This window comes from Scyliorhinus torazame, chromosome 12 (assembly GCF_047496885.1).
Source record: "Scyliorhinus torazame isolate Kashiwa2021f chromosome 12, sScyTor2.1, whole genome shotgun sequence".
NCBI lineage: Eukaryota > Metazoa > Chordata > Chondrichthyes > Carcharhiniformes > Scyliorhinidae > Scyliorhinus > Scyliorhinus torazame.
In genome coordinates, this window is record NC_092718.1 from 106,120,068 (window position 1) to 106,145,537 (window position 25,470).

At 49.0% G+C, this 25,470-nt stretch overlaps 1 protein-coding gene across 1 annotated transcript in view; it reads right to left on the minus strand.

Moving 5' to 3' along the window:
- LOC140386600 (transcobalamin-1-like) overlaps positions 1-22,759 on the minus strand; it is a 99,097-nt gene extending 76,338 nt beyond the window's left edge. Inside the window, exons 1-6 of the mRNA XM_072469073.1 lie at positions 22,671-22,759; positions 21,415-21,573; positions 19,846-20,007; positions 7,473-7,628; positions 6,382-6,548; positions 2,414-2,600 (exon numbers count right to left, since the gene is read on the minus strand). Of these exons, the coding sequence (XP_072325174.1) occupies positions 2,414-2,600; positions 6,382-6,548; positions 7,473-7,628; positions 19,846-20,007; positions 21,415-21,573; positions 22,671-22,734 (895 nt within the window). The 5' untranslated portion in view covers positions 22,735-22,759. The remainder of the gene's footprint in view (positions 1-2,413; positions 2,601-6,381; positions 6,549-7,472; positions 7,629-19,845; positions 20,008-21,414; positions 21,574-22,670) is intronic.
- Positions 22,760-25,470: the final 2,711 nt, after the last annotated feature.

Genomic DNA, 25,470 nt, shown 5'->3' on the forward strand with positions numbered 1-25,470 from the left:
ACACCGTCGGGAACTCGGCCAGTTGCGCGCGGAGAATCGCAGGGGGCCTCTGTCAATGGCCCCCTACCCGCGCTGTGTAGATCACGCATTCCCGAGCGATTCTCCGGGGTCCGGAGAATCACGTCAGCAGCGTCGGGCACAATATCCATGCAAACGGCCATTTTATGCCCCCGCGCCAAACGCGATTTCGACGTGGAGGCTCGGAAAGTCAAGCCCAGGATTAGTGTGTGTATTACTGCTGCAGTCGTACTTTTAAAACTCCTGGTGTGCAAGACAGTTCGGCTTTTTCCCGCAAGTGGTGCAATTAAAGCATTGTAAAGATTTGTGGATTTAAAAAATATATATATTAAGAGGGTTCCTTGCCAATTGATCAATGAGAGAGCTTGAGGACCGGGATTCTCCCGCAATTGGTGGGGCGGGTCGTACCGGCACCAAAGACTGGCGTGAACCACTCCGGCGTGGGGCCGCCCGGTAGATGCGGATTCCTCCATCCATCGGGGGACTAGGCCGGCGCTGGAGTGGTTGGTGCTGGGCCAACCGGCGTCGAAGGGCCTCCACGTTGGCCTGGCCGCGATCGGGGCCCACCAATCTGCGGGCAGGTCTGTGCCGTGGGAGCACTTTTTCCCTCTGCGCCAGTCTGTGTAAGGCTCCGCGATGGCCGGCGCAGAGAAGAAATCCCCTCAAGAAGTGCCAGGAGTCCCGATCGCGGGCCAAGCCACCATGGATCCCCCGTGCCCACCCCCCCCCCCCCCCCCAACCCCCCAGGACTCAGTAAGCCGCCCTCAAAGCCAGGTTCCGCCAGTATGGACCTTGTCTTATCCAGGCTGGCCGAAAACGGGCGGCCGCTCCGCACTGCCATCGGCCCTCGACAGGTGCGGCGCGATCCCCGCCCCCGCCCAAAAACCGGTGCCAGAGAATTTGGCAGCTGGCGGCGGGGCGGGATTCACGTCGCCACCAGCCAATTCTCCGACAATCTGGCCTCTTGTGTTTAGTTTAGATTTAGGATTTAGTTAACGGGAGCTGCAAGGGGTTGAAACAGTCAGGTGTCAAGGTGTTTAGGCTGGAAAGTGTGCTGAGAAGGTTTCTGAAGAAATGTAGCCAGAAATTCTGCATTATATTGATAAGCTGTCAGATCTCTTTCTTTAAAGCAGTGTCAAAAGGTATCTCTTTCTCAAAGTAGAGTATCCAAGACAACTCCATCTAGCAATTATTCCTGAATCTGCTGACTGTATTTAAAAGTGGATTGGAATCTGAGATGGTTTTGTTCTTTGAGTGGAAATAAAGATAGCAGTTAAGGATTATTGTGTCACTGTATTGATTAGTACTTTTTGAGGGATAATTTTTAGCTATCTTCCTGTGTGATGTGATAGATATTTAAATACTTTGTTAGTCATGTTTGTTTTGACATACCACTTTCCTATTTTGTGTGAAATCACTCCTTTCCTCACAGTCTTACAAAATGAAAATATAATAAAACCTCTTCCAGCCCCTATCAACCCCCCCCCCCCAATTTATGTAACCGCCTCCAGCCCCTACAAATCTCCCTATCTCTGTATCTCCTCCAGCCCATATAAACCTCCCTATCTCTGTAAACTCCTTCAGCCCTTACAACCCCCCATCTCTGAATATTCCTGAAGACACTTCCACACTCCTAGTTTTTGTAACCTCCTGAAACCCCTACCATCCTCCCTATCTGTATAACCTTCTCCAACCGTACTATCCTCCTTATCTCTGTAGCATCCTTCAATCACTACAACCCTCCATAACTTCCCGCATCCTCTAACGTTGGCTGATAAGCTGATATTTTATGTTTTCCCTATTATGTATTTTCTTTTCCTGCACGGAATGATCTGTCCGAGCTGCATGCAGAACAATATTTTTTGCTGTCCCTCGTGACAATAAACAAATCCGATCCAATCTCTCTAACAGTACAATGCACTCTATGCCCTGCTCAACTGGCAGAGATCCATCAGTACTAATATTGAAGAGCTCCTCAGTACTGGGTTTCTACAGCGCAACACACCTTGGCACATCCACTCTGTCACAGCAGCACCTCCTCAGATCTGTTATGTTCACAGTGCAGCACCCCTTCAGGACTGACCCATTGACTGCGCAGCACCTCCTCAGTACTGACTCTCCAACAATTTGGCGTTCCCTCACTACTGACCTTCCAAAAGTGCAGCACTCCTTCAGTACTATGCCTAATGCATTGCAGCACTCCATTACTGCCCCATCGACAGTGCAGTGCTCTCGCCCTACTGCCCCTATCTCAATCATGTTTACCTGGCCAATATGGGGCTCAATTCCAAGGGTGCCGGACCCAAACACTGACTTTCGATCGAAGGAGAGATTCAGACTCGCTGGGACCCAATGTTCTGTGATGCAGAATTCACATGGTCCGCAGTCAACTCACCCACAGCCCAACTGCACGGCAGCTGGTCTACATCTAGGTATGTCTTGCCCTGTGTCGGGGGTAAGACTTGTGAGGCCAGAGTTGGGCTTGTGAAAGATCCGGCACCGATCTCCAGCAGGACCTCCCGCAGAGTGTTTGAACAGTTCCACACTTGGAAGGGGACGAGTTGACCATTGGCAATGAGAGCCTGTGAGTGATAGAAGAAGAGGGATGTGTTGGCATCTGTTGCATATGCAGTGGCTGAAGCTCTACGCATCACATGATGATAACCCCCATCATCTGAGCAAAAGGAACCCAAATTTTCCTCAACTCGTCAACAATCTGCAAATATTCGGACTGTGGGAGGAAACCGGAGCACCCGAAGAACACCAACGCAGGCACTCGGAGAAAGACAGTCACCAAAGATAGTCAGTCACCCAAGGTCGGAATCAAACCCAGGTCCCTGATCTCTAGCACTGTGAGGCAGCAGTGCTAACCAGTGTGATACAATGCCACCCAATTTCTCTAACCTTTGTCAGCAACTTTAAAACTAGCTATAATCTGTTGTCTTTTCAATCCCCTCCAACACTCCCATACACTGAAATCTGAAATCTCTTCAAGCCCATAGTAACCTCTTAAGTTCTGTAACCAGCTCCAGCCCCTACAAGTCTCGATAACTCTGTGATCTCCTGCAGCTCCTAAAAACCTTTCCATCTCGATAACCTCCTTCTGCACCTACAACTCACCCTATCACCGCAATCCCCTCCACCTCCGAAACACCGCCCTAGCTCTGTAATCTCCTTCTGTCCCTACAGCCCTCCCTATCTCTGTAATCTCCTCCAGCTTCTAAACACCTCCCTATCTCTGCAACCTACGAGAACCCCTACAACCTTGCCTATCTCTGTAATATCCTGCAGCCCCTATAACCCTCCCTATGAGTGTAAACACCTCCAGCTGCTACAACCTTCCCTTTCTCTGTAACCTCCTTGAGCCCCTAGAACCCTCGCTGTCTTTGCAACCTCCGCCAGCACCTACTACTCTCCCTTTATCTGCAATCTCCTCCAGTCCATACAACCCTCCCTATATCTGTATCCTCTCATGTAACCTCCTCCAGCTCCGGTAATTCTGTCTTTCTAACCTCCGACAGCACTTACAATGCTCTCTTTAACATCTTCTGGTCCCTACAATCCTCCCTGCCTATGGGCATTCCTCCAACCCTTACAAAGGGGCGGCACGGTGACACAGTTTTTGGAACTGGTGCCTCACAGCGTCAGGTTCGATTTGGACCTTGTCTGTGTGGAACTTACGGGTTCTTCCCATGGATGCATGCATTTTCCCCCAGGTGCTCCAATGCCCCCCCCCCGCCCCAGAGTCCAAAGATATGCCGGTTAGGTGGATTTGCCAAATTAAAGTTCTCCTTTGTTTCTAAAGATGTGCAGGATAGGTGGGGTTACGGGTTCCTGGGGATAGGGCGGGGGATTGTGCCTCGGTAGGGTGCCCTTTCAGGGGGTCAGTGTAGCCTCTAGGCCGAATGGCATTCTTCTGCACTGTAGCGATTCAATGGAAACTATGGATTGTACCGCTCCTGATCTCTGTAACCTCCTCCAGCACGTATATCCCTCTCGGGAACAGCCTCAAGCCCCTGCAACCCTCACTATCTCAATAAACTCCTCCAGGACCTACCACTCTCCTGGTCTGTGCAAACTCATCCAGGCCTTACAACCCTCTTTATCTCTCTGACCATCTCCAGTCTCAACAACTCTCTCTACCTCTGTAGCCTCGACCATCCTTTACAACCCTCTCTTAACTCTATGACCCCCTCCAACTCGTATAACCCTCCCTAATTCTCGAACCACGTTTAACCTCAACAACTCCCTCGATTGCTGTAACCTTCACCATCACTTACAAGCCTCACAAACTCAATAAACTCCTCCAGGACTTAAAGCTCTTCCAATCTGGTTGAACTCCTCCAGCCCCAATATACCTCACTATCCATTTAACCTCTCCAGCCCCTTAACCCCTTATTATCTCGGTGAGCTTCCACAAACGCTACAACCCTCCCCATTTCTGTAACACTTTGCAGCCCTTTCAACCCTGCTATCTCGGCAACGTACTCCATCCCCTACAAACCTCGCTATCTCTGCAATATCCTCCAACCCCTACAAACCTACCTATCTCTGTAACCTTCTCCAACCCCTACAACCTCCCTACCTCTGTGACCTCCTGCAGCTCACACAATCCTCCCTATCTCTGCAACATCCTCCAGCCCCTACAAACCTACCTATCGCTGTAACCGTCTCCAACCCCTACAATTCTCCCCATATCTGTGACGTCCTGCAGCTCATACAATCCAAGCTATTTGTATAACTGGCTCAAGCCTCCAAAATCCATTCTCTCTTTGCCCTCACTCAACCTCATTAACTGTCACTATTTCCGTAAGCTGCCACAAACGGCATAACCCACAATATCTCTATAACCTCCTCCAGCCCCTACAGCCCTCCCGATCTCAGCAACCTCCTCCAGTCCCTACTGTCCATATCCCTATAATGTCCAAATGTCCCCACAACCCTTCATATTTCTCCAGTGCCTACAACATTCCTTATTTCTAACTTCTTGCAGCGCCTGGAACCTGGTTAGCAGTTTCAAATTCCTAGGGGTGCATATCTCCAAAAACCTGCCCTGGTCTACCCACGTCGACGCTACCACCAAGAAAGCACAACAGCGCCTATACTTCCTCAGGAAACTAAGGAAATTTGGCATGTCCACATTAACCCTTACCAACTTTTACAGATGCACCATAGAAAGCATCCTATCTGGCTGCATCACAGCCTGGTATGACAACTGCTCGGCCCAGGACCGCAAGAAACATCAGAGAATCGTGAACACTGCCCAGTCCATCACACAACTCCATCTACACCTCCCACTGCCTGGGGAAAGCGGGCAGCATAATCAAAGACCCACCCCACCCGGCTAACTCACTCTTCCAACTTCTTCCATCGGGCAGGAGATACAGAAGCCTGAGAACAAGCACGAACAGACTCAAAAACAGCTTATTCCCCGCTGTTACCAGACTCCTAAATGACCCTCTTATGGACTTACCTCATTAACACGACACCCTGTATGCTTCATCCGATACCGGTGCTCATGTAGTCACATTGTATACCTTGCGTTGCCCTATTATGTATTTTCTTTTGTTCCCTTTTCTTCCCATGTACTTAATGATCTGTCGAGCTGTTCGCTTAAAAATACTTTTCACTGTACCTTGGTACAGGTGACAATAAACAAATCCAATCCAATCCAATCCTTCCCTATCGCTGTAACCTCCTCAAGTCCAAACAACCCTTTCTATCTCTGTAACCCCTTCAAGTCCCTCCAACCCTCCCTGTTCTGTAACTTCCTCCAGCCCCGAAAACGCTCCTTATCTTTGTCACCCCCTCAAGTCCCCACAACCTTCCCTACCTCTATAACCCCCTCCGCCTCCTACAACCCTCACGATCTCAGAAACCTCCCACAGTCACTACAATCCTCCCTCATAATGACAATGGTTACAAGTCCAACACGCTATAAGTTGCACCACAGTATTTCAGCAACCGACTGCAGTCCCTGAAACCATTTCTATCTCTGTAACCTGCTCCATTCCGGATCTCTCACTCTCCCTCCTTTCTGCTCGATCATGCCTTCCCTTCATTTCCTCTCTACCACTCTCCTTGTCACTCATTATCTCCTGCTCTATCTCCCTCTCTGTATCTCCAATTCTCTCCCTCGAGCTCTCTTCTTCACTTCCCTCTCCCCATTTTCTTTATCTTCCATCTATTTCTCTCTATCTGCCATCCGTCAGCACCCGACCTCACCCCTCTCCCCCGCCCATTCACCTCCCTCTGGCCTTCTCTTCTATTATGCTGTCTGCTCTTGCCCCCAGTTCTCCACCACCCCTCCCCCTCCCTGTGGTATCCAATATTACACTGGCCATACAATTTTGCCCAGCTTACCTGCATGGCGAGGCCAGTGCTGTAGATATTGCCAATGATACCCTGAGCGTCCTTTGCACAGAAAATCTGCAGGATCAGCTTAATTGAGGCAATCCGGATGGTGTCAGCTGGCTGGTATAATTGTTGCTGCATGCAACGAAATGCAAGGGCCGCAATAGCAGCCGTATCTGGAGGAGAAACAGACAGGCTTGATAGAAGTAGCAGGCAGCTCGAGTATAGATATGAGATCATAGAATCCCTACATTGCAGATTTCAGCCCATCAAGTCTGCACTGACCCTCTGAAAAGCCCGCTAATCCAGGCTCAATCCCAAAGCATATCCTTGTAATGCCACCTGGGGACAATTTAGCATATCGAATCCACCTAATCTGCACATTTTTGGACTATGGGAGGAAACCGGAGCACCGGGAGGACACAGAGGAAACGCATGCAGATACTGGAAGAATGGGCAAACTCCACAGACAGTTGCCCGAGGTTGGAATCGAACTCGGGTCCCTGGCGCAGACATATTAAATGGGAGATCCTGCTGGGAGATAGACAGAATGCTTAACATATCAACTACCATCCTCTGTTGGAAGGAGGGAGAGATTGGTTAATGGATTCACACAGTCCATCTCTTGAGGAGAGACAGACAGATCTCTTCTTGCCATTGTGCCTCTCCGTCCGCCCCCTGTCAGTCCCTCTCTTTCAATTCTCTCTCTTTCTCTCTCTCTCTCGTTCGCTGTCTGTCCCTGCTCCTGTCTGTGAGTATCTATCCACCATCCCACCACCTACCCATCCATCCATCCATCGACCTATCCATGTCTCCATCTCTCCCTCTCTGCACATAATTTTTATTTCTTCTTTCATGGGTTGTAGTCATCTCTGGCTAGTCCCCTAATCGCCCTTAAGAAGGTGGTGGTGAGCCGACCTCTTGAACTGCTGCAATACAGTGCCTCTCTTCAATCCTCTCTTTCTCCCTCCCTCTCCTGCGCCTTTATCTTCTCTCTTGTTCCATCTGTTTTTCCCTCTCATTGTATTTTCTCCCCTCGGCGTGTCTCCACCCAGTCACTTCTTCCCATCTGTTGACCTACCAAGATGTGTTCTACTCACCCACTGAGAATTCCTGTCCAGGGGAGATCCTGCTGTGTATTACAGCATGGGCAAAGGTTTTGATATCCCCCTTGCTGATGTAATAATTCTGTTTGCAAAGTGCAAGCATCGCCAACCCAATCTGGTAGTAGGTAGTGATTGGGTGGCCGTGGATCGCTTGGGAGAAAAGAAGGGGAAATCACGTCAGTTCCATATTCTCAGTTTTAGAAAGCAAGGGGGTGGAAAGGAAGGTTCTCTCAATTACAACACAGCAATACCTCACAAACCACATGATGTAAGTCCTTGCATTCTATTAGATTGGCTTTTGTAAACTTAAAGACAGCGAAGGATTGTTGATTTACCGGTGTGGTATTTTAGTTTAAGTTTGTTGTGAACAATGGCTCTTTCAGAGGCTTAGAAGTATTTGGGGGTGGAGACTGTCACACGCAGTACCTTACGGACAGAGACTAAATGCAGACTATTGGGTCTGGCAAAAACATTGCAGTTAACATTACCTGACAAAATGCGAAAAGATGAGGTAATTATGGCGGTGGTTAAGCATTTAAAGTTGCCTGAGATAGAGTTTGACTCATGGGAAATGGCAAAAATTCAGTTGCAAATTAAAGAAATGGAACATGACAAAGAATTAAAGAGGCTTGAATACGAGAGTGAGAGGAAAAAGAGAGGGAAAGAGAGAGAGAGGAAAAAGAAAGAGAAAGAAAGGGAGCGAGAAGAATGGAGAAAAGAACGAATAGCCCTAGCAGAACAAAAAGAACAAAAAGAAAAAGAAAGGGAGATACAGATCAGGGAAAAAGATAAAGGGAGGGAGTTTGGACTTCAGAAAATGGCCATGAAACATGACAATCAGTTAAAATTGGCAGTCATAAAGGGAAACGTACAGCTGGATGATAGTGATGAGGATTGTGCAAAAGAGCGTCATAGTCGAAGGCTTGGTGGGTATCTATTTAAATATGTCCAAGCATTGCCAAGGTTTGACGAGAAGGAAGTAGAAGCCTTTTTCATTTCATTTGAGAAGGTAGCTAAACAAATGAAATAGCCACAGGACATGTGGGTATTACTGATTCAAACAAATCTGGAAGGTAGAGCTCGTGAAGTGTTTGCATCACTACCGGAGGAGGTATCTGGAACGTAAGCGGAGGTGAAGAAATCCATCTTAAGTGCATATGAGCTAGTGGCTGAAGCTTGCAGACAAAGGTTTAGAAATATAAGGAAAGAATTTGGTCAAACATACATGGAGATTGAAAGGCTCAAACAGAGTAATTTTGATAGGTGGATCAGGGCTTTGAAAATAGACCAAACGTATGAAGCTCTCAGAGAAATTATACTTTTGGAGGAGTTTAAAAATTCAATTCTTGATGTAGTGAGAACTCATGTGGAAGAACAGAGGGTTAAAACTGCGAGTTTAGCAGCACAAATGGCAGATGATTGTGAATTAGTTCATAAATCAAAGATTGGTTTCCGACATCAGTTTCAGCCTGTCACAGTGTTGGTGGTTGAAGAAAAGCACTGAGAAGGCTGATGTGGTAAAACAGGATAAGACAGTGGGATTTGTTAGAGTGGTAAAGGAAAGCCCAAGGGAAGCGAAGGAGGTGCAAACGATTGTACAGCATGTTCAAGAAGTAATTGTTAAGAAGGTGCCAGATGTCTTTAAATAATTTACTTGTGTGGGTAAAGTTTACTCATGTGTGTCATGTGGAGCAGGTAAATAAGTCACAATTTTAAGAGATACAGGGGCTAGTCAATCTGTAATGGTAAAAGATGAGGAATTATGTAGTTTGGGAAGAATGTTGCCAGAAAAGGTGGTAACATGTGGAATTCAGGGTGAGAGGGCTAGCGTTCCATTATATAAGGTAAGGTTGGAAAGTCCAGTGAAGAGTGGTGAAATGGCAGTAGGAGTAATAGATAAACTATCTTGTCCAGGAATACAGTTTATCTTGGGTAATGATATAGCTGGTTTGCAGATGGGAGCGATGCCTACTGTGGTTGATAAGCCAGTGGAAAATCAGACAACTGAAGGGTTGAAGGACGAATATCCTGGGATTTTTCTGGATTGTGGAGTAACAAGTTCGCAAAGTCCCAGGTTAAGACAAGAGGAGAAATCAAAGAGTGAAGATGAGGTTGAAGTGCAATTATCAGAAACAATTTTTGATCAGATGCTTGAAAAAGAACAAGAACAGGTGGAGGATGAGGCGGATATTTTTAGTTCAGGAAAATTGGCGGAGTTACAACAGAAAGATGTGGAAATAAAATGGATGTATCAGAAACCATCTACAGAAGAGGAATCTGAGAGTATACCAGAGTGTTATTACCGTAAAAGTGATGTCTTGGTGAGAAAATAGAGACCTGTACATATGCAGGCAGATGAAAAGTGGGCAGAAGTTCATCAAGTAGTATTGCCGGTAGGGTATAGAAAGGAGGTGTTGCGAGTTGCACATGAGGTACCAGTGGGAGGTCATTTGGGAATAAGGAAAACTCAAGCTAAAATACAGAAACATTTTTATTGGCCTGGACTACAGAAAGATGTAGTTAAATTTTATCAATCATGTCACACATGTCAAGTGATAGGGAAACCTCAAGCAGTGATAAAACCAGCGCCCTTAATACCCATTCCAGGATTTGAGGAACCTTTTACAAGGGTCCTAATCGATTGTGTAGGACCGCTTCCTAAAACAAAAAGTGGGAATCAATATCTTTGGACTATAAAGGATGTGTCTACTAGGTTTCCAGAGGCCATTCCAGTACGTAATATTACAGCTAAGAGGATTGTGGAGGAGTTACTTCAATTCTTCACTAGATATGGACTACCCACAGAAATTCGATCGGATCAAGGATCGAATATTACTTCAAAGTTATTCAAAGAAGTTATGGATAGCTTCGGAATAAAAAAATTTAAATCAACTGCGTACGATCCAGAATCGCAGGGAGTGTTAGAAAGGTGGCATCAGACATTAAAGACAATGTTGAGGGTGTATTGTCAAGATTATCCAGAGGATTGGGATAAAGGAATCCCATTCGTATAATTTGCAATGAGGGATGTACCGAATGAGTCTACCAAATTTAGTCCTTTTGAACTAATTTTTGGTGATTATGTAAGAGGACCACTTAAATTGATTAAGGAAAAATTTGTGGGTGAGAAATCGGAAATTACATGATTGGATTACGTGTCAAATTTTAGGCTAGACAACATTTGGAAGTTGCACAAAATGTGATGTAACGGGTAGCGGACAAGAAATCCAAAGTTCGTAGTTTTGTCATTGGGGATAAAGTTTTGGTGTTGTTACCAGTGGTAGGTGAACCTTTAAAAGCTAGGTTTTGTGGACCGTATCAGATTGAAAGGAAATTAAGTGAGGTAAATTATGTGGTAAAAATACCAGATAGAAGGAAGACTCACCGAGTGTGTCATGTGAATATGCTTAAAGGGTATTTTGAAAGGGAAGGAGAGAAAAAGGAGGTTTTAATGATTCTAACTCAAAATGATGAACCAAATCCAGATGACTGTGAATTTGACATTCCTGAAATTAAATTGGAAAATGAGGATGTTCTTAAAAATTGGGATGAATAGTTAAGTTACCTTCCAGAGGAAAAATGAACGGACCTGAAAGAGTTATTGATGTCTCATAGGCAGGTTTGTAGAGATAAATTGGGACATACTAAAATGGCAATGTCTGATGGAGATGTGGGAAATGCTGTTCCTATCAAACAACATCTATGTAGACTTAACCCTTTAAAATTGGCACAGGTTAACAAAGAGATTGAGAATTTGCTTACAAATGGCATAATTGAAGTGGGTTGCAGCCAATGGAACTCACCCATAGTGATGGTACCTAAACCAGACTGTACCAACGGTTGTGTGTGGACTATCGAAAGGTGAATGCAGTTATAAGAACGGACTCTTATCCTATCCCACGTTTGAAGGTTTGCATTGAGAAAGTGGGCCAATCTGCTTTTATTTACAACTTCCAGACATGGAAAGAACATTAAAAAAATCATATGGAGTTCTTCGATCGACTTCAGGCTTCGGGATTGGTGATAAACCTGGCCGAAAGTGAATTTGAAGAAGCCCGAATCACTTTCCTTGCGGAGTTTCCGATACCCTCAAGATGAAGGGAAATAATACGATCTCTTAGTATGAATGAATTTGATCGAACCTTTGTGCAAAGAATTTGTAGCGTGGTTGCTCCACTGATGGAATTGCTGAAGAAATATAAAAAATGTCAATGTACAGGGGACTTTCAACAGGCATTTGACTGCCTTAAAGCTGTGATCACCAATGCTCCTGTATTGGAGAATTGTAAGGGAATCTGTGGTCAGATTGAACTAAAGTATCTGATTCTAAAGAGGAATGCCGAGGAGTTGAGGAATGGATGGATCGTGCAGAGACTTTGTTCAAAGAGACTGTCAATCGGGAAGGAGTTTGGTTGGAGGAGAAAGAACAAAGAAAAATGGACTATATTATTATACCTGTTTGCGTGTGTTTTTTTTTAAACGAAAAGGTATATTTACTGTGTACATATCTTAGTGGATGGTGCAAAAGTGAAAAGTGAAATCATCTTGAAGTTGATGGTTTATTTTTTTTTTCTTGGGGAGAAGTGTCATGTGAGAGTACCTTTAAGAAATGGATGTTTAAGCAATGTAACTTTAAGAAATGCAGTGATGTCAGAGTGTGGGTGGAGCTGGGCTTTAGATCAGCCATTTTTCAGTTTTTAGTGCTGAGTTTAGTTTCAGTTTTGAAAAGAGCTTGGGAGTGTCTGTGTTTGCAGTGAGCCGGATCTGCTGTGATCTCTGCCATGAAAGACTATCTCTGGATCATTTGGGTGATTTAAACTCATAAAAGTAATGCCTTTAACCTGAGGGGCTGGTTTAGCACAGGGCTAAATCGCTGGCTTTTAAAGCAGACCAGGGCAGGCCAGCAGCACGGTTCAATTCCCGTACCAGCCTCCCCGCACAGGTGCCGGAATGTGGTGACTAGGGGCTTTTCACAGTAACTTCATTTGAAGCCTACCTGTGACAGTAAGTGATTTTAATTTCATGTGTTTCTGTTTAAAGTGTTTAGTATCTCTTGGATGTTGAAAGGGAAAACTGAAGGATTATTTAGTGTTGTAATATTTTCGGGGTTTTCTTTGAAGTGTTAAGAGATTCAATGTTTATTTAAAAGGGTTAAGCTGAGTTCATGGAATGAACATTGTTTTGTGTTTAAAAACCCATGTGTCCATAATTGTAATCCCACACCTGGAGAACAATCCGTGTGCTCGGACAAGCAACAATACATTAAAGGGGGTTGGTTGAACTCCATGATACATTTTGGGGTTCTGAAAATGCCTCGCCCATAACATATCTCACAGTAATTTCCGAAGGAGTAGGACTAAGATTTATCATTGCAGGGAGTGATACGTCTCAGTAAGAGACCATTTGGCCTATTGTCCATGTCCCAGAACCTTGAGAAAGCTACCTTAGTCCAATTCCCCCTTGCTCTTTCACAGTAGTTTTGCAAGTTCCCGCCCTTCAATATATTTATCGTATTCTGCTTCTGAAAGCTCCAATTGAATCTGCTTCTTCCATCCGTCAGATAGCAGCTTGCAAACAGAAGGAGGCCATTCAGCCCATCTTGTCCATGCCAACCTGAGGCCACCCAGGTGCCCTTTCTAATTCGACCTTTCTGGTCTAACCAAAGAATATCGAGACCAAGATTGTGCACAGTGCTCCAAGCCTGGGCTAACCAAATTAGATACATAGAAGATAGGAGCAGAAGGAGGCCTTTTGGCCCTTCAAGCCTGCTCCGCCATTTATCACGATCATGGCTGATCATCCAACTCAATAGCCTAATCCTGCTTTCTCCCCATAGCCTTTGATCCCATTCTCCCCAAGCGCTATATCTAGCCACCTCTTGAATGTCTTAGCATCAACTACTTCCTGTGGTAATGAATTCCGCAGGCTCTCCACTCTTTGGGTGAAGAAATATCTCCTATATCTGTCTGAAATGGTTTACCCTGAATCCTCAGACTGTGACCCCTGGTTCTGGACACACCCATCACTGGTAACATCTTCCCTGCATCTACCCTGTCTAGTCCCATTAAGTGGAGATGCCGGCGTTGGACTGGGGTGAGCACAGTACGAAGTCTTACAACACCAGGTTAAAGTCCAACAGGTTTGTTTCGATGTCACTAGCTTTCAGAGCGCTGCTCCTTCCTCAGGTGAATGTCTCACCTGAGGAAGGAGCAGCGCTCCGAAAGCTAGTGACATCGAAACAAACCTGTTGGACTTTAACCTGGTGTTGTAAGACTTCGTACTAGTCCCATTAAAACTTTATAAGTCTACATAAATATGTAGACCAAGTTTGTGCACAATGCTCCAGATATGTTCTAACCAAGGTATACAGAAACCAGAACTGTGCACAATGCTCCACGTGTGGTCTGACAAACGTATATGGAGACCAGAACTGTGCACAGTGCTCGGGATGTGTTGTAACCAAGGTATATGGAGACCAGAACTGTGCACAATGGTCCAAGTCTGTTCTGAGCAATGTACATGGAGATCAGAAATCTTCTCTGGCAAAGTTTGGGGGCATTACTATTGTCAGGTATAATCAGAGGAAAGAATAATCAAACCAGGGACGCTATACTCTGTAATTTAACCGGTAAATTATGATCTAATGGAAAGTTATTTTTTTAGGATATTGAGGTAAACGGATAGGTTAAATGCAGAGAAAACATTTTAATTTTTTTGAGGTGTATAGGGTCAGGATGGGGTTGGGGATAGATTTTGACAATGAGTGCTGGACAAGACTCACACACCCTAAAGGTGAAAGCTTTTCAGCAGTGTGGTAGTATGTATTGGGGGTCATGTGGGACTGGAAGCCCTAATGTCATTGGCTGACAGATCCCGGGTCCTGGTTGGCCGTTGACCTCATACTCCGCCCTGAAGGCGAAGTATAAGAAGCCGGTGCCTTCCCCCGCAGGCCAGTTTACTATCGGGCTGCTGGGGAACAGACACGCTTAATAAAGCCTCATCGACTTCACTCTTTTCGTCTCATGGAGTCTTTGTGCGCTACAATTTATTAAGCGTGCCTAAAAAGGACTATGGAGCTCAGGATCATTCCAGAATGCCTGAGGATCAGCCCCCACGCAGCGAATGCGGCAGCAGCCTTCAAACACTGGCAGACTTGCTTCGAGGCCTACCTCAGACCGACCACTGGCCGGGTCTCAGACGAACAAAAACTGCAGGTCCTGCACTCGAGGGTGAGCACGGAGATTTTCATCCTCATTGAAGACACTGACGATTTCCAGATGGCGTTCGCAGCACTGAAAAGTCTCTATGTCCGCCCAGTTAACCAAATCTACGCTCGCTACCAGCTCGCGACGAGATGACAAGCTCCCGAAGAATCGATGGACGAGTTCTACGCCGCGCTACCCGCGCCTACGGCCCCGACCGCGCGGCAGGCCATTGGGCCCCGTACGTACCCATCGCGGCAAACCCCCCCCCCCCCGGACACCCCACAGGCTTGCGCGGCCCAAACGCCGAGTCGCACCGGGGGCGCCCGCTGTTATTTCTGCGGCCAGGCGAACCACCCCCGACAACGCTGTCCGGCCCGCGCAGCCATCTGCAAAAGCTGCGGGAAAAAGGGCCACTATGCGGTGGTGTGCCGATCCCGCGAGGTCACTGCCGTCCCGGGGCCACAGGGAGCCCTACAGGCAGTCTATGCCTCCCAACCCCCCCAGCACGCCATGTGCGACCGGCAGGCGCAGCCGCTCTGGGTCCCGACCACCGTGGCCCCGGGAGAACTGGGAGCCCTGCACGCCGCCCACGCTCCCCAACCCCCCTCCCCGCAGTCCATGTACGACCCGCCGCCGGCGCTCCCGATTTGGGTGCCGGCCAACACTCTCCACGGAGAGGAATGGGTCTTTCGCGTCCCGAACGCCACCCTCACCCCCCTCCCGCGCCCCACGCCTGACCCGCCGGCTCCGCCGACTTGGGCCCCGACCACCGCTGTCCCCGGTGAGGGAGCTCCGCGCGGTCCTAGCGCTCGCCGCCCCACGCCTGTCCTGCCGGTGCCGCCGACCTGGGCCCTCACCCCCGTCCCGCGCCCCACGCCTGACCCGCCGACCTGGGCCCTCACCCCACGCCCCACGCCTGTCCGGCCGGCGCCGCCGACCTGGGCCCTCACCCCCGTCCCGCGCCCCATGCCTGACCCGCCGGCGCAACTTACCTGGGCCCCGACCGCCGCTGTCCCCGGTGAGGGAGCTCCTCGCGCTCCTTGCGCTCCTTGCGCTTGCGGCCCCACGACTTACCCGCCGGCGCCGCCGACCTGGGCCCTCACCCCCGTCCCGCGCCCCACGCCTGACCCGCCGGCGCAACTTACCTGGGCCCCGACCACCGCTGTCCCCGGCGAGGGAGCTCCACGCGGTCCTAGCGCCCGTGGCCCTGGCGCTCGCAGAGAGGGAGCTCCGCGCGGTCCTAGCGCCCGCGGCCCTGGCGCTCGCAGAGAGGGAGCTCCGCGCGGTCCTAGCGCCCGCGGCCCTGGCGCTCGCAGAGAGGGAGCTCCGCGCGGTCCTAGCGCCCGCGGCCCTGGCGCTCGCAGAGAGGGAGCTCCGCGCGGTCCTAGCGCCCGCGGCCCTGGCGCTCGCAGTGAAGGAACTCCGCGCGGTCCTAGCGCTCCCCAGACCCCCCAGCACACCATGTGCGACCCACAGACGCCGCCATTTTGGGTCCCGACCACCACGAGGGGAGGAGGGGTGCCGCCATCTTGGACCGCCCCCGACCTGTACGACGCATGGGGGCGGCCATTTTGTCCACCCCGACGCCATCTTGTGACCCCTCAGCCGCGTACGATGTATGGGGGCAGCCATTTTGTCCATCCCCGACGCCATCTTGGACGGCAACAACGGACCACACCCGACTACTACAACCACGGCTCGCTTCGGTTACGCTCGATCAGGCTCGGCCCCGGACTCTCCAGACGACGACGACAACGGTCCTAATTAACGGCCACGAGACGCCATACCTAGTCGACTCCGGGAGCACGGAAAGTTTTATACACCCCGACACGGTAAGACGCTGTTCCTTAACTACCTACCGCAGCGCACAAAAGATTTGCCTAGCTGCAGGATCCCACTCCGTACAGATCCAGGGATTCTGCATAGTCACCCTAACGGTACAGGGGAGGGAATTCAAAAACTACAAACTTAACGTCCTTCCCCAACTCTGTGCCCCCACCTTGCTGGGCTTAGACTTCCAATGTAACCTACAGAGCCTTACGTTTAAATTCGGCGGCCCCATACCCCCACTCACTATCTGCGGCCTCGCTACCCTCAAGGTGCAACCCCCGTCCTTGTTTGCGAACCTCACCCCGGATTGCAAACCCGTCGCCACTAGGAGCAGACGGTACAGTGCCCAGGACCGGACCTTCATTCGGTCCGAAGTCCAGCGGCTACTAAAGGAGGGCATAATCCAGGCCAGCAATAGTCCCTGGAGAGCGCAGGTGGTAGTAGTGAAGACAGGGGAGAAACAAAGGATGGTCATTGACTATAGCCAGACCATCAACAGGTACACACAACTAGACGCGTACCCTCTCCCCGCATATCCGACATGGTCAATCGGATTGCCCAGTATAAAGTCTTCTCCACCGTGGACCTCAAGTCCGCCTACCATCAGCTCCCCATCCGCCCAAGTGACCGCAAGTACACAGCCTTCGAGGCAGACGGGCGATTATACCATTTCCTACGGGTCCCTTTTGGCGTCACAAACGGGGTCTCGGTCTTCCAACGGGAGATGGACCGAATGGTTGATCAACATGGGTTACGGGCCACGTTCCCGTACCTCGACAATGTAACCATCTGCGGCCACGATCAGCAGGACCACGACGCCAACCTCCAAAAATTCCTCCAGACCGCCAAAGCCTTGAACCTCACGTACAACGAGGACAAGTGCGTTTTTAGCACCGATCGGCTAGCCATTCTGGGCTACATAGTGCGCAATGGGATAATAGGCCCCGACCCCGAACGTATGCGCGCACTCATGGAATTTCCCCTCCCGCACTGCCCAAAAGCCCTGAAACGCTGCCTGGGGTTCTTTTCGTACTACGCCCAGTGGGTCCCCCAGTACGCAGACAAGGCCCGCCCCCTAATACAGACCACGACCTTCCCTCTGTCGACAGAGGCTTGCCAGGCCTTCAGCCGCATCAAAGCGGACATCGCAAAGGCCACGATGCGCGCCATCGACGAGTCCCTCCCCTTCCAGGTCGAGAGCGACGCCTCCGACGTAGCTCTAGCGGCTACCCTGAACCAAGCGGGCAGACCCGTGGCCTTTTTCTCCCGAACCCTCCACGCCTCAGAAATCCGCCACTCCTCAGTGGAAAAGGAAGCCCAAGCCATAGTGGAAGCTGTGCGACATTGGAGGCATTACCTGGCCGGCAGGAGATTCACTCTCCTCACTGACCAACGGTCGGTAGCCTTCATGTTCGATAATGCACAGCGGGGCAAGATTAAAAATGACAAGATCTTAAGGTGGAGAATCGAGCTCTCCACCTTTAACTATGAGATCTTGTACCGGCCCGGAAAGCTGAACGAGCCGTCCGATGCCCTATCCCGCGGCACATGTGCCAACGCACAAATTAACCGCCTCCAAACCCTCCACGAGGACCTCTGACACCCGGGGGTCACTCGGTTTTACCACTTCATCAAGTCCCGCAATCTCCCATACTCTTTAGAAGAGGTCCGTACAGTCACAAGGGACTGCCACATCTGCGCGGAATGCAAGCCGCATTTTTTCAGGCCAGATGGAGCGCACCTGATTAAGGCTTCCCGCCCCTTTGAACGCCTCAGTCTCGATTTCAAAGGGCCCCTCCCCTCCACCGACCGCAACGCATATTTCCTTAATGTAGTGGACGAATACTCCCGCTTCCCTTTTGCCATTCCCTGCTCCGACATGACCGCGGCCACAGTCATTAAAGCCCTGAACAGCATCTTCACGCTGTTCGGTTACCCCGCATACGTCCACAGCGACAGGGGGTCCTCTTTCATGAGTGACGAGCTGCGCCAGTTCCTGCTCAGCAAGGGCATAGCCTCAAGCAGGACGACCAGCTACAACCCCCGGGGGAACGGGCAAGTAGAAAGGGAGAACGGCACGGTCTGGAAGGCCGTCCTACTGGCCCTACGGTCCAGGGATCTCCCAGTTTCACGGTGGCAGGAGGTCCTCCCGGACGCTCTCCATTCCATCCGGTCGTTATTATGTACAAGCACTAATCAAACGCCGCACGAGCGTCTCCTTGTCTTCCCTAGGAGGTCCTCCTCTGGAACGTCGCTGCCAACCTGGCTGGCGACCCCAGGACCCATCCTGCTCCGAAAGCATGTGCGGGCACATAAGGCGGACCCGTTGGTCGAAAGGGTTCACCTCCTCCACGCAAACCCCCAGTACGCCTACGTGGAGTACCCCGACGGCCGACAGGACACGGTCTCCCTGCGGGATCTGGCGCCCGCCGGCACCACGCACACCCCCCCGACACCATCAACCCAACCGCCCCCTCTTCCTGCCGCCGCCGCACCCCGCGACCGCCCCCTTCCCAGGAGGATCAGTCCCCCTCCCCTTTGCACCGACAGCTGAAACCGTGCGGCTCCCGGAGGCGACAACGCTGGTACAAGCACCACCACCACCGCCGGGGCCGAGGCGATCGACACGGACGACCAGACCGCCCGACCGACTCGTGGCGTCGATGTAAAACAAAGATGGACTGTTCAATGAACATTTTGTTTTTCCTATACCCTCTGTAAATAGTTGTAACAGGACGATACTGTCCAATACTGTACTACCATGTATCTGTTCTATCCTCCCAGGACCAGCCCTGTAAACCCTTACCACCATACGAAGCATCACCCCGCCGGGTTCATTTTTGACAAGGGGTGAATGTGGTAGTATGTATTGGGGGTCATGTGGGACTGGAAGCCCTAATGTCATTGGCTGACAGATCCCGGGTCCTGGTTGGCCGTTGATCTCATACTCCGCCCTGAAGGCAAAGTATAAGAAGCCGGTGCCTTCCCCCGCAGGCCAGTTTACTATCGGGCTGCTGGGGAACAGACACGCTTAATAAAGCCTCATCGACTTCACTCTTTTCGTCTCATGGAGTCTTTGTGCGCTACAATCAGTCTCTTCCACAAGGAGTCATTGATGCTAAACGAATAATTAATTTTTAAATGTGTGATTGTTAATTTTTGTTCGTCACATGTATTAGGGCATATGAGCCAGAGATAATCACAATCAGATCACTTCAAATATATCATTCAGTACATGATGAAGCTCGGTCATGGAGCCAAATGCCACCCATCCCCGCCACTGTTTTTATCATTCTCCAGCTCTCCAGAAACTTCACTCTCCCGCTGCTTACCTATACTTTTCATCTCTTGACCAACTTTCTCAGACAGCAGTTTCCCCAGGTCGATACCAGGGGTTGTTCCCGATTCATTAACCTTCACGTTCAAGGTGTTTTCACAGGAGGCGATCAAAGCCAATACGTAAAAACTGAACTCCCCACTGGACAGAGTCGCAGCTGCTCAGGAATCAGAAAATGAAAAAAAACACAACAGGCTGTCAGCAAGCTGGATCTGGAGAGGATAACAAACAAATCGGTTCTTCCTTGACACAAACAAAGTGGTTGCATCATGCGGAATCATTGACCCTCTGACATTGCAGCACTCACTCAGTACTGACCCATTGACAGGGCAGCACTCCCTCAGTACTGACCCATTGACAGTGCAGCACTCCCTCAGTACTGACCCTCTGACAGTGTAGCACTTCCTCAATACTGACCCACTGACAGCGCAGCACTCCCTCAGTACTGACCCTCTGACAGTGTAGCACTTCCTCAGTACTGACCCACTGACAGTGCAGCACTCCCTCAGTACTGGCCGATTGACAGTGCAGCACTCCCTCAGTGCTGACCCACTGACAGTGCAGCACTCCCTCAGTGCTGACACCCTGACAGTGCAGCGCTCCCTCAGTACTGACACTCTGACAGTTCAGCACTCTCTCAGACTGATCTTCTGACAGTACAGCACCCCCTCAAACTGATATTCGAACATTGCAGCACTCCCTCAGTACTGACCCTCTGACAGTGCAGCACTCCCTCAGTACTGACCCTCTGACAGTGCAGCACTCCCTCAGTACTGGCCGTCTGACAGTGCAGCAACCCATTAGTACTGACCCTCCAAAAGTGCAACACTTTCTTATACTGATCTTCTAACAGTTCACCACTCCATCAGTACTGACCCTCTGACAGTGCAGCACTCCCTCAGTACTGACCCTCTGACAGTGCAGCACTCCCTCAGTACTGACCCTTTGACAGTGCAGCACTCCCTCAGTACTGACCCTCTGACAGTACAAAACTCCCTCTGTGCTGACCCTCTGACAGTGTAGCACTCCATTTGTACTGACCCTCTGACAGTGTAGAACTCCATTAATGACCGTCCAACAGTGCAGCACTCCCTCATACTGATCTTCTAACAGTGCAACATTTCCTCAACACTAATCCTCGAGCAGTGCTGCACTCCCTCAGTACTGACCCTCTGCCAGCCCAGCACACCATCAATACTGACTCTCTGTCAATGTAGTATTCCCTCAGTACTGACCATCCGACAGTACGACACTCCATCAGTACTGCCCTTCTGACAGTGCAGATTCCTTCAATACTGATCTTCTGACAGTGCAGCACTCCCTCAGTACTGCTCCTCCAACAGTGCAGTATACTGTCAGTGCTGACCCTCGAACAGTGCGGCACTTTCTCAGTCCCGACCTTCTGCCAGTGCCACTCTCCTTGGTATTGACCCTCTGACTCTCACCTAGTTAAACATAAATGAGTCGCAACATGACATTTAACTGTGATTGAGTTATGCAGATGTTAGTTTTTGCTCTTACACCCTGTGAACCTAGGCGATGTCTTCAATCTCTGCCCTCTTACCATTGTGGAGAACATTCTTCTTCAGACTTGTTACATATTTCTGCTGCAGTGAGTAGTTCACCAAACGCAAGGTAACAAATACACTGGGGTCAGGATATTGCTCATGCAGATGCTCAGCCAGAAACTGCTCCAGATTTCCGATTGCTGGACTCCATCGCGCTGGAAAATGATAGAACACAAGCATTGGAAAAGGTATAAATTGAAAACATATTGACCTGATCACTGGGTTGCAGTTTACATCTGGCCCCGTGTTCAGACCTTGGCTTACACCATCGGTCTAATAATTCACCTCTCAGCTATTTATTTCATTTCCCACGTAAAGATCGCCGTTCTTGAGTCTGCGACCCTCACCCTGTTAGGTAGATAGTTTCAAATACAATAACTAGCTCTGTAAAACCAACTTCTCAATCTGCCCTGTTTCTTTAACTGATCATCATGAAACTGTGTCCTTTGCTTACTGTCACTCTAATCACTTCGCTCGGATTCACTCGATGCTCATCACGGAAAGACAGAATCACAGAATTGTCACAGTTCAGAAGGGGGCCATTTAGCCCATCATGTCTGCTCTGCCCCCCACCCCAATCGAGCATCGTGAATTAGTGCTATCCCCCTGCCATTTCCCCGTACCCTTGAACATTGTTTCTAGTCACTTAATGCCCTCTTGAATGCCCCTGTTGAACCTGCCTTCATCGTATTTCCAGGCTGTACATTCTAGACTCCAACCACTCACCGTGTGAAGAAGGAATTTTCTCACATCACATTTGCCTCTTTTGCAAATTGCTTTAAATCTGTGCCCTCTCATTCTCAATCATTTTACGAGGAGGAACAGTTTCCCCCATATACTCTGCCCAGCCCCCTTGTTATGTTCAAGCTTCACCAAGGAAAACAGTCCCAACCTCTCCAATCCATGCTCGTAACTGAAGGTTCTCAACCCTGGAACCATTCACGTAGAGCCTCTTCTGCACTCTCTCCAATGTGTTCACATCCTCTGAAAATGAGGAACCCAGAAATTAACACAACATTCCAGTTGAGGTCTTGTATCATTTCAGCATAACCTTCTTGTACTCCTTGCAGTGCCGAACACAGCCATGAACATGCCCTTTATCCTCTCTGCTCCAAGGAGAATACGTTCAGTTTGTTCAGTATCTCAATTCAAATGGAAGTCCCTCATTCTAGTTAAAAACTGAATGCCTTGTACCCCTTTAACTTTAATCCCAGTCAGAGTGTGTCTAAACCAGGTGGCTATCATGACTTACCACAGCCTTGGGGGCTATCAGGGAGGAGAGCCAATGTCAGAAAGAGTAGGGGTAAGTAGGCCATCTTGCGCTGGAGTCTGTAGCTGGACACTACCTCGTCCCGTCAGTGGGAGATGGGGAGGGTGGTTGTGCATATGTAGGCAAAGAAGGAGGGACGGTTACAATCAACACAGGCTGGTAACTATTATTTACCTTCAATTAGTGATAAGTTAATAATGGAAGCCTTATCTTGCATGCCAAGTTAATTGCAGGAACAAATATGAACTGAACAATTTGTAATGTGCTTGGCAGTAATGTCAATGAAAGGGCATTTTCTTTATTTGGCTATGTGTCTCCTGGCTAAGCCCTGCATTAATTGCCCATCTGTAACTGTCCTTGAGAAGGTGAGCTGCCTTCTTGAATGGCTGCAACCCATGTCCAGTACATACACGCACAGTGCTGATAGGGAGGGTGTTCCAGAATTTCGATCCAGCGATAGTGAAGGAACGGTGATATATTTCCAAACTAGTTCACCAGGGGATTGCGAACCTGAATTGTAGCTCCAGCATGCAGGGGGTTGAGAGTAGTGAGGTCATGAGTAAGGTTTCAAAGTCGCAGGAGTGTACCGGCAGCCAGGAAGGTGGTTTAAAGTGTGTCTTCTTCAATGCCAGGAGCATCCGGAATAAGGTGGGTGAACTTGCGGCATGGGTTGGTACCTGGGACTTCGATGTTGTGGCCGTTTTGGAGACATGGATAGAGGAGGGACAGGAATGGTTGTTGCAGGTGCCGGGGTTTAGATATGTCAGTAAGCTCAGGGAAGGTGATAAAAGAGGGGGAGGGGTGGCATTGTTAGTCAAGGACAGTATTACGGTGGCAGAAAGGACGTTTGATGAGGACTCGTCTACTGAGGTAGTCTGGGCTGAGGTTAGAAACAGGAAAGGCGAGGTCACCCTGTTAGGGGTTTTCCATAGGCCTCCGAAAAGTTCCAGAGATGTAGAGGAAAGGATTGCAAAGATGATTATGGATAGGAGTGAAAGCAACAGTGTAGTTGTTATGGGACTTTAACTTTCCAAATATTGACTGGAAACGCAATAGTTCGAGTACTTTAGATGGGTCCGTTTTTGTCCAAAGTGTGCAGGAGGGTTTCCTGACACAGTATGTAGATAGGCCAACGAGAGGCGAGGCCATATTGGATTTGGTACTGGGTAATGAACCAGGACAGGTGTTAGATTTGGAGGTACTTTGGTGATAGTGACAACAATTCAATTACATTTACTTTAGTGATGGAAAGGGATAGGTATATACCACAGGGCAAGAGTTATATCCGGCGGAAAGGCAATTATGATGCGATGAGGCAAGACTTAGGATGCATCGGATGGAGAGGAAAACTGCAGGGGATGGCCACAATGGAAATGTGGAGCTTGTTCAAGGAACAGCTACTGCGTGTCCTTGATAAGTATGTACCTGTCAGGCAGGGAGGAAGTGGTCGAGCGAGGGAACCGTGGTTTACTAAAGCAGTCGAAACACTTGTCAAGAGGAAGATGGAGGCTTATGTAAAGATGAGGCATGAAGGTTCAGTTAGGGCGCTCGAGAGTTACAAGTTAGCTAGGGAAGACCTAAAGAGAGAGCTAAGAAGAGCCAGGAGGGGACATGAGAAGTCTTTGGCAGGTAGGATCAAGGATAACCCTAAAGCTATCTATTAATACGTCAGGAATAAAAGAATGACTAGGGTAAGAGTAGGGCCAGTCAAGGACAGTAGTGGGAAGTTGTGCGTGGAGTCCGAGGAGATAGGAGAGGTGCTCAATGAATATTTTTCATCAGTATTCACACAGGAAAAAGACAATGTTGGAGAGGAGAATACTGCGATTCAGGCTACTAGACTAGGAGGTGTCAGCAAATCTGGAAAGTGTGAAAATAGATAAGTCCCCTGGGCCGGAAGGGATTTATCCTAGGATTATCTGGGAAGCTAGGGAGGAGATAGCTGAGCCTTTGGCTTTGATCTTTAAGTCATCTTTGTCTACAGGAATAGTGCCAGGGGTCTGGAGGATAGCAAATGTTGTTCCCTTGTTCAAGAAGGGGAGTAGAGACAACCCCGGTAACTATAGACCAGTGAGCCTTACTTGTGCTGTGGTCAAAATCTTGGAAAGGTTTATAAGAGATAGGATGTATAATCATCTGGAAAGAAATAATTTGATTAGAGATAGTCAACGCGGTTTTGTGAAGGGTAGGTCGTGCCTCACAAAACTAATTGAGTTCTTTGAGAAGGTGACCAAACAGGTGGATGATGGTAAAGCAGTTGATGTGGTGTATATGGATTTCAGTAAAGCGTTTGATAAGGTTCCCCACGGTAGGCTACTGCAGAAAATACAGAGGCATGGGATTCAGGGTGATTTAGCAGGTTGGATCAGAAATTGGCTAGCTGGAAGAACACAAAGGGTGGTGGTTGATGGGAAATGTTCAGACTGGAGTCCAGTTACTAGTGGTGTACCACAAGGATCTGTTTTGAGGCCACTGCTATTTGTCATTTTTATAAATGACCTGGAGGAGGGCGTAGAAGGATGGGTGAGTAAATTTGCAGATGACACTAAAGTCGGTGGAGTTGTGGACAGTGCGGAAGGATGTTACAAGTTACAGAGGGACATAGATAAGCTGCAGCGCTGGGCGGAGAGGTCGCAAATGGAGTTTAATACAGAAAAGTGTGAGGTGATGCATGTTGGAAGGAATAACAGGAAGACAGAGTACTGGGCTAATGGGAAGATTCTTGGTATGAGCAGAGGGATCTCGGTGTCCATGCACATAGATCCCTGAAAGAAGCCACCCA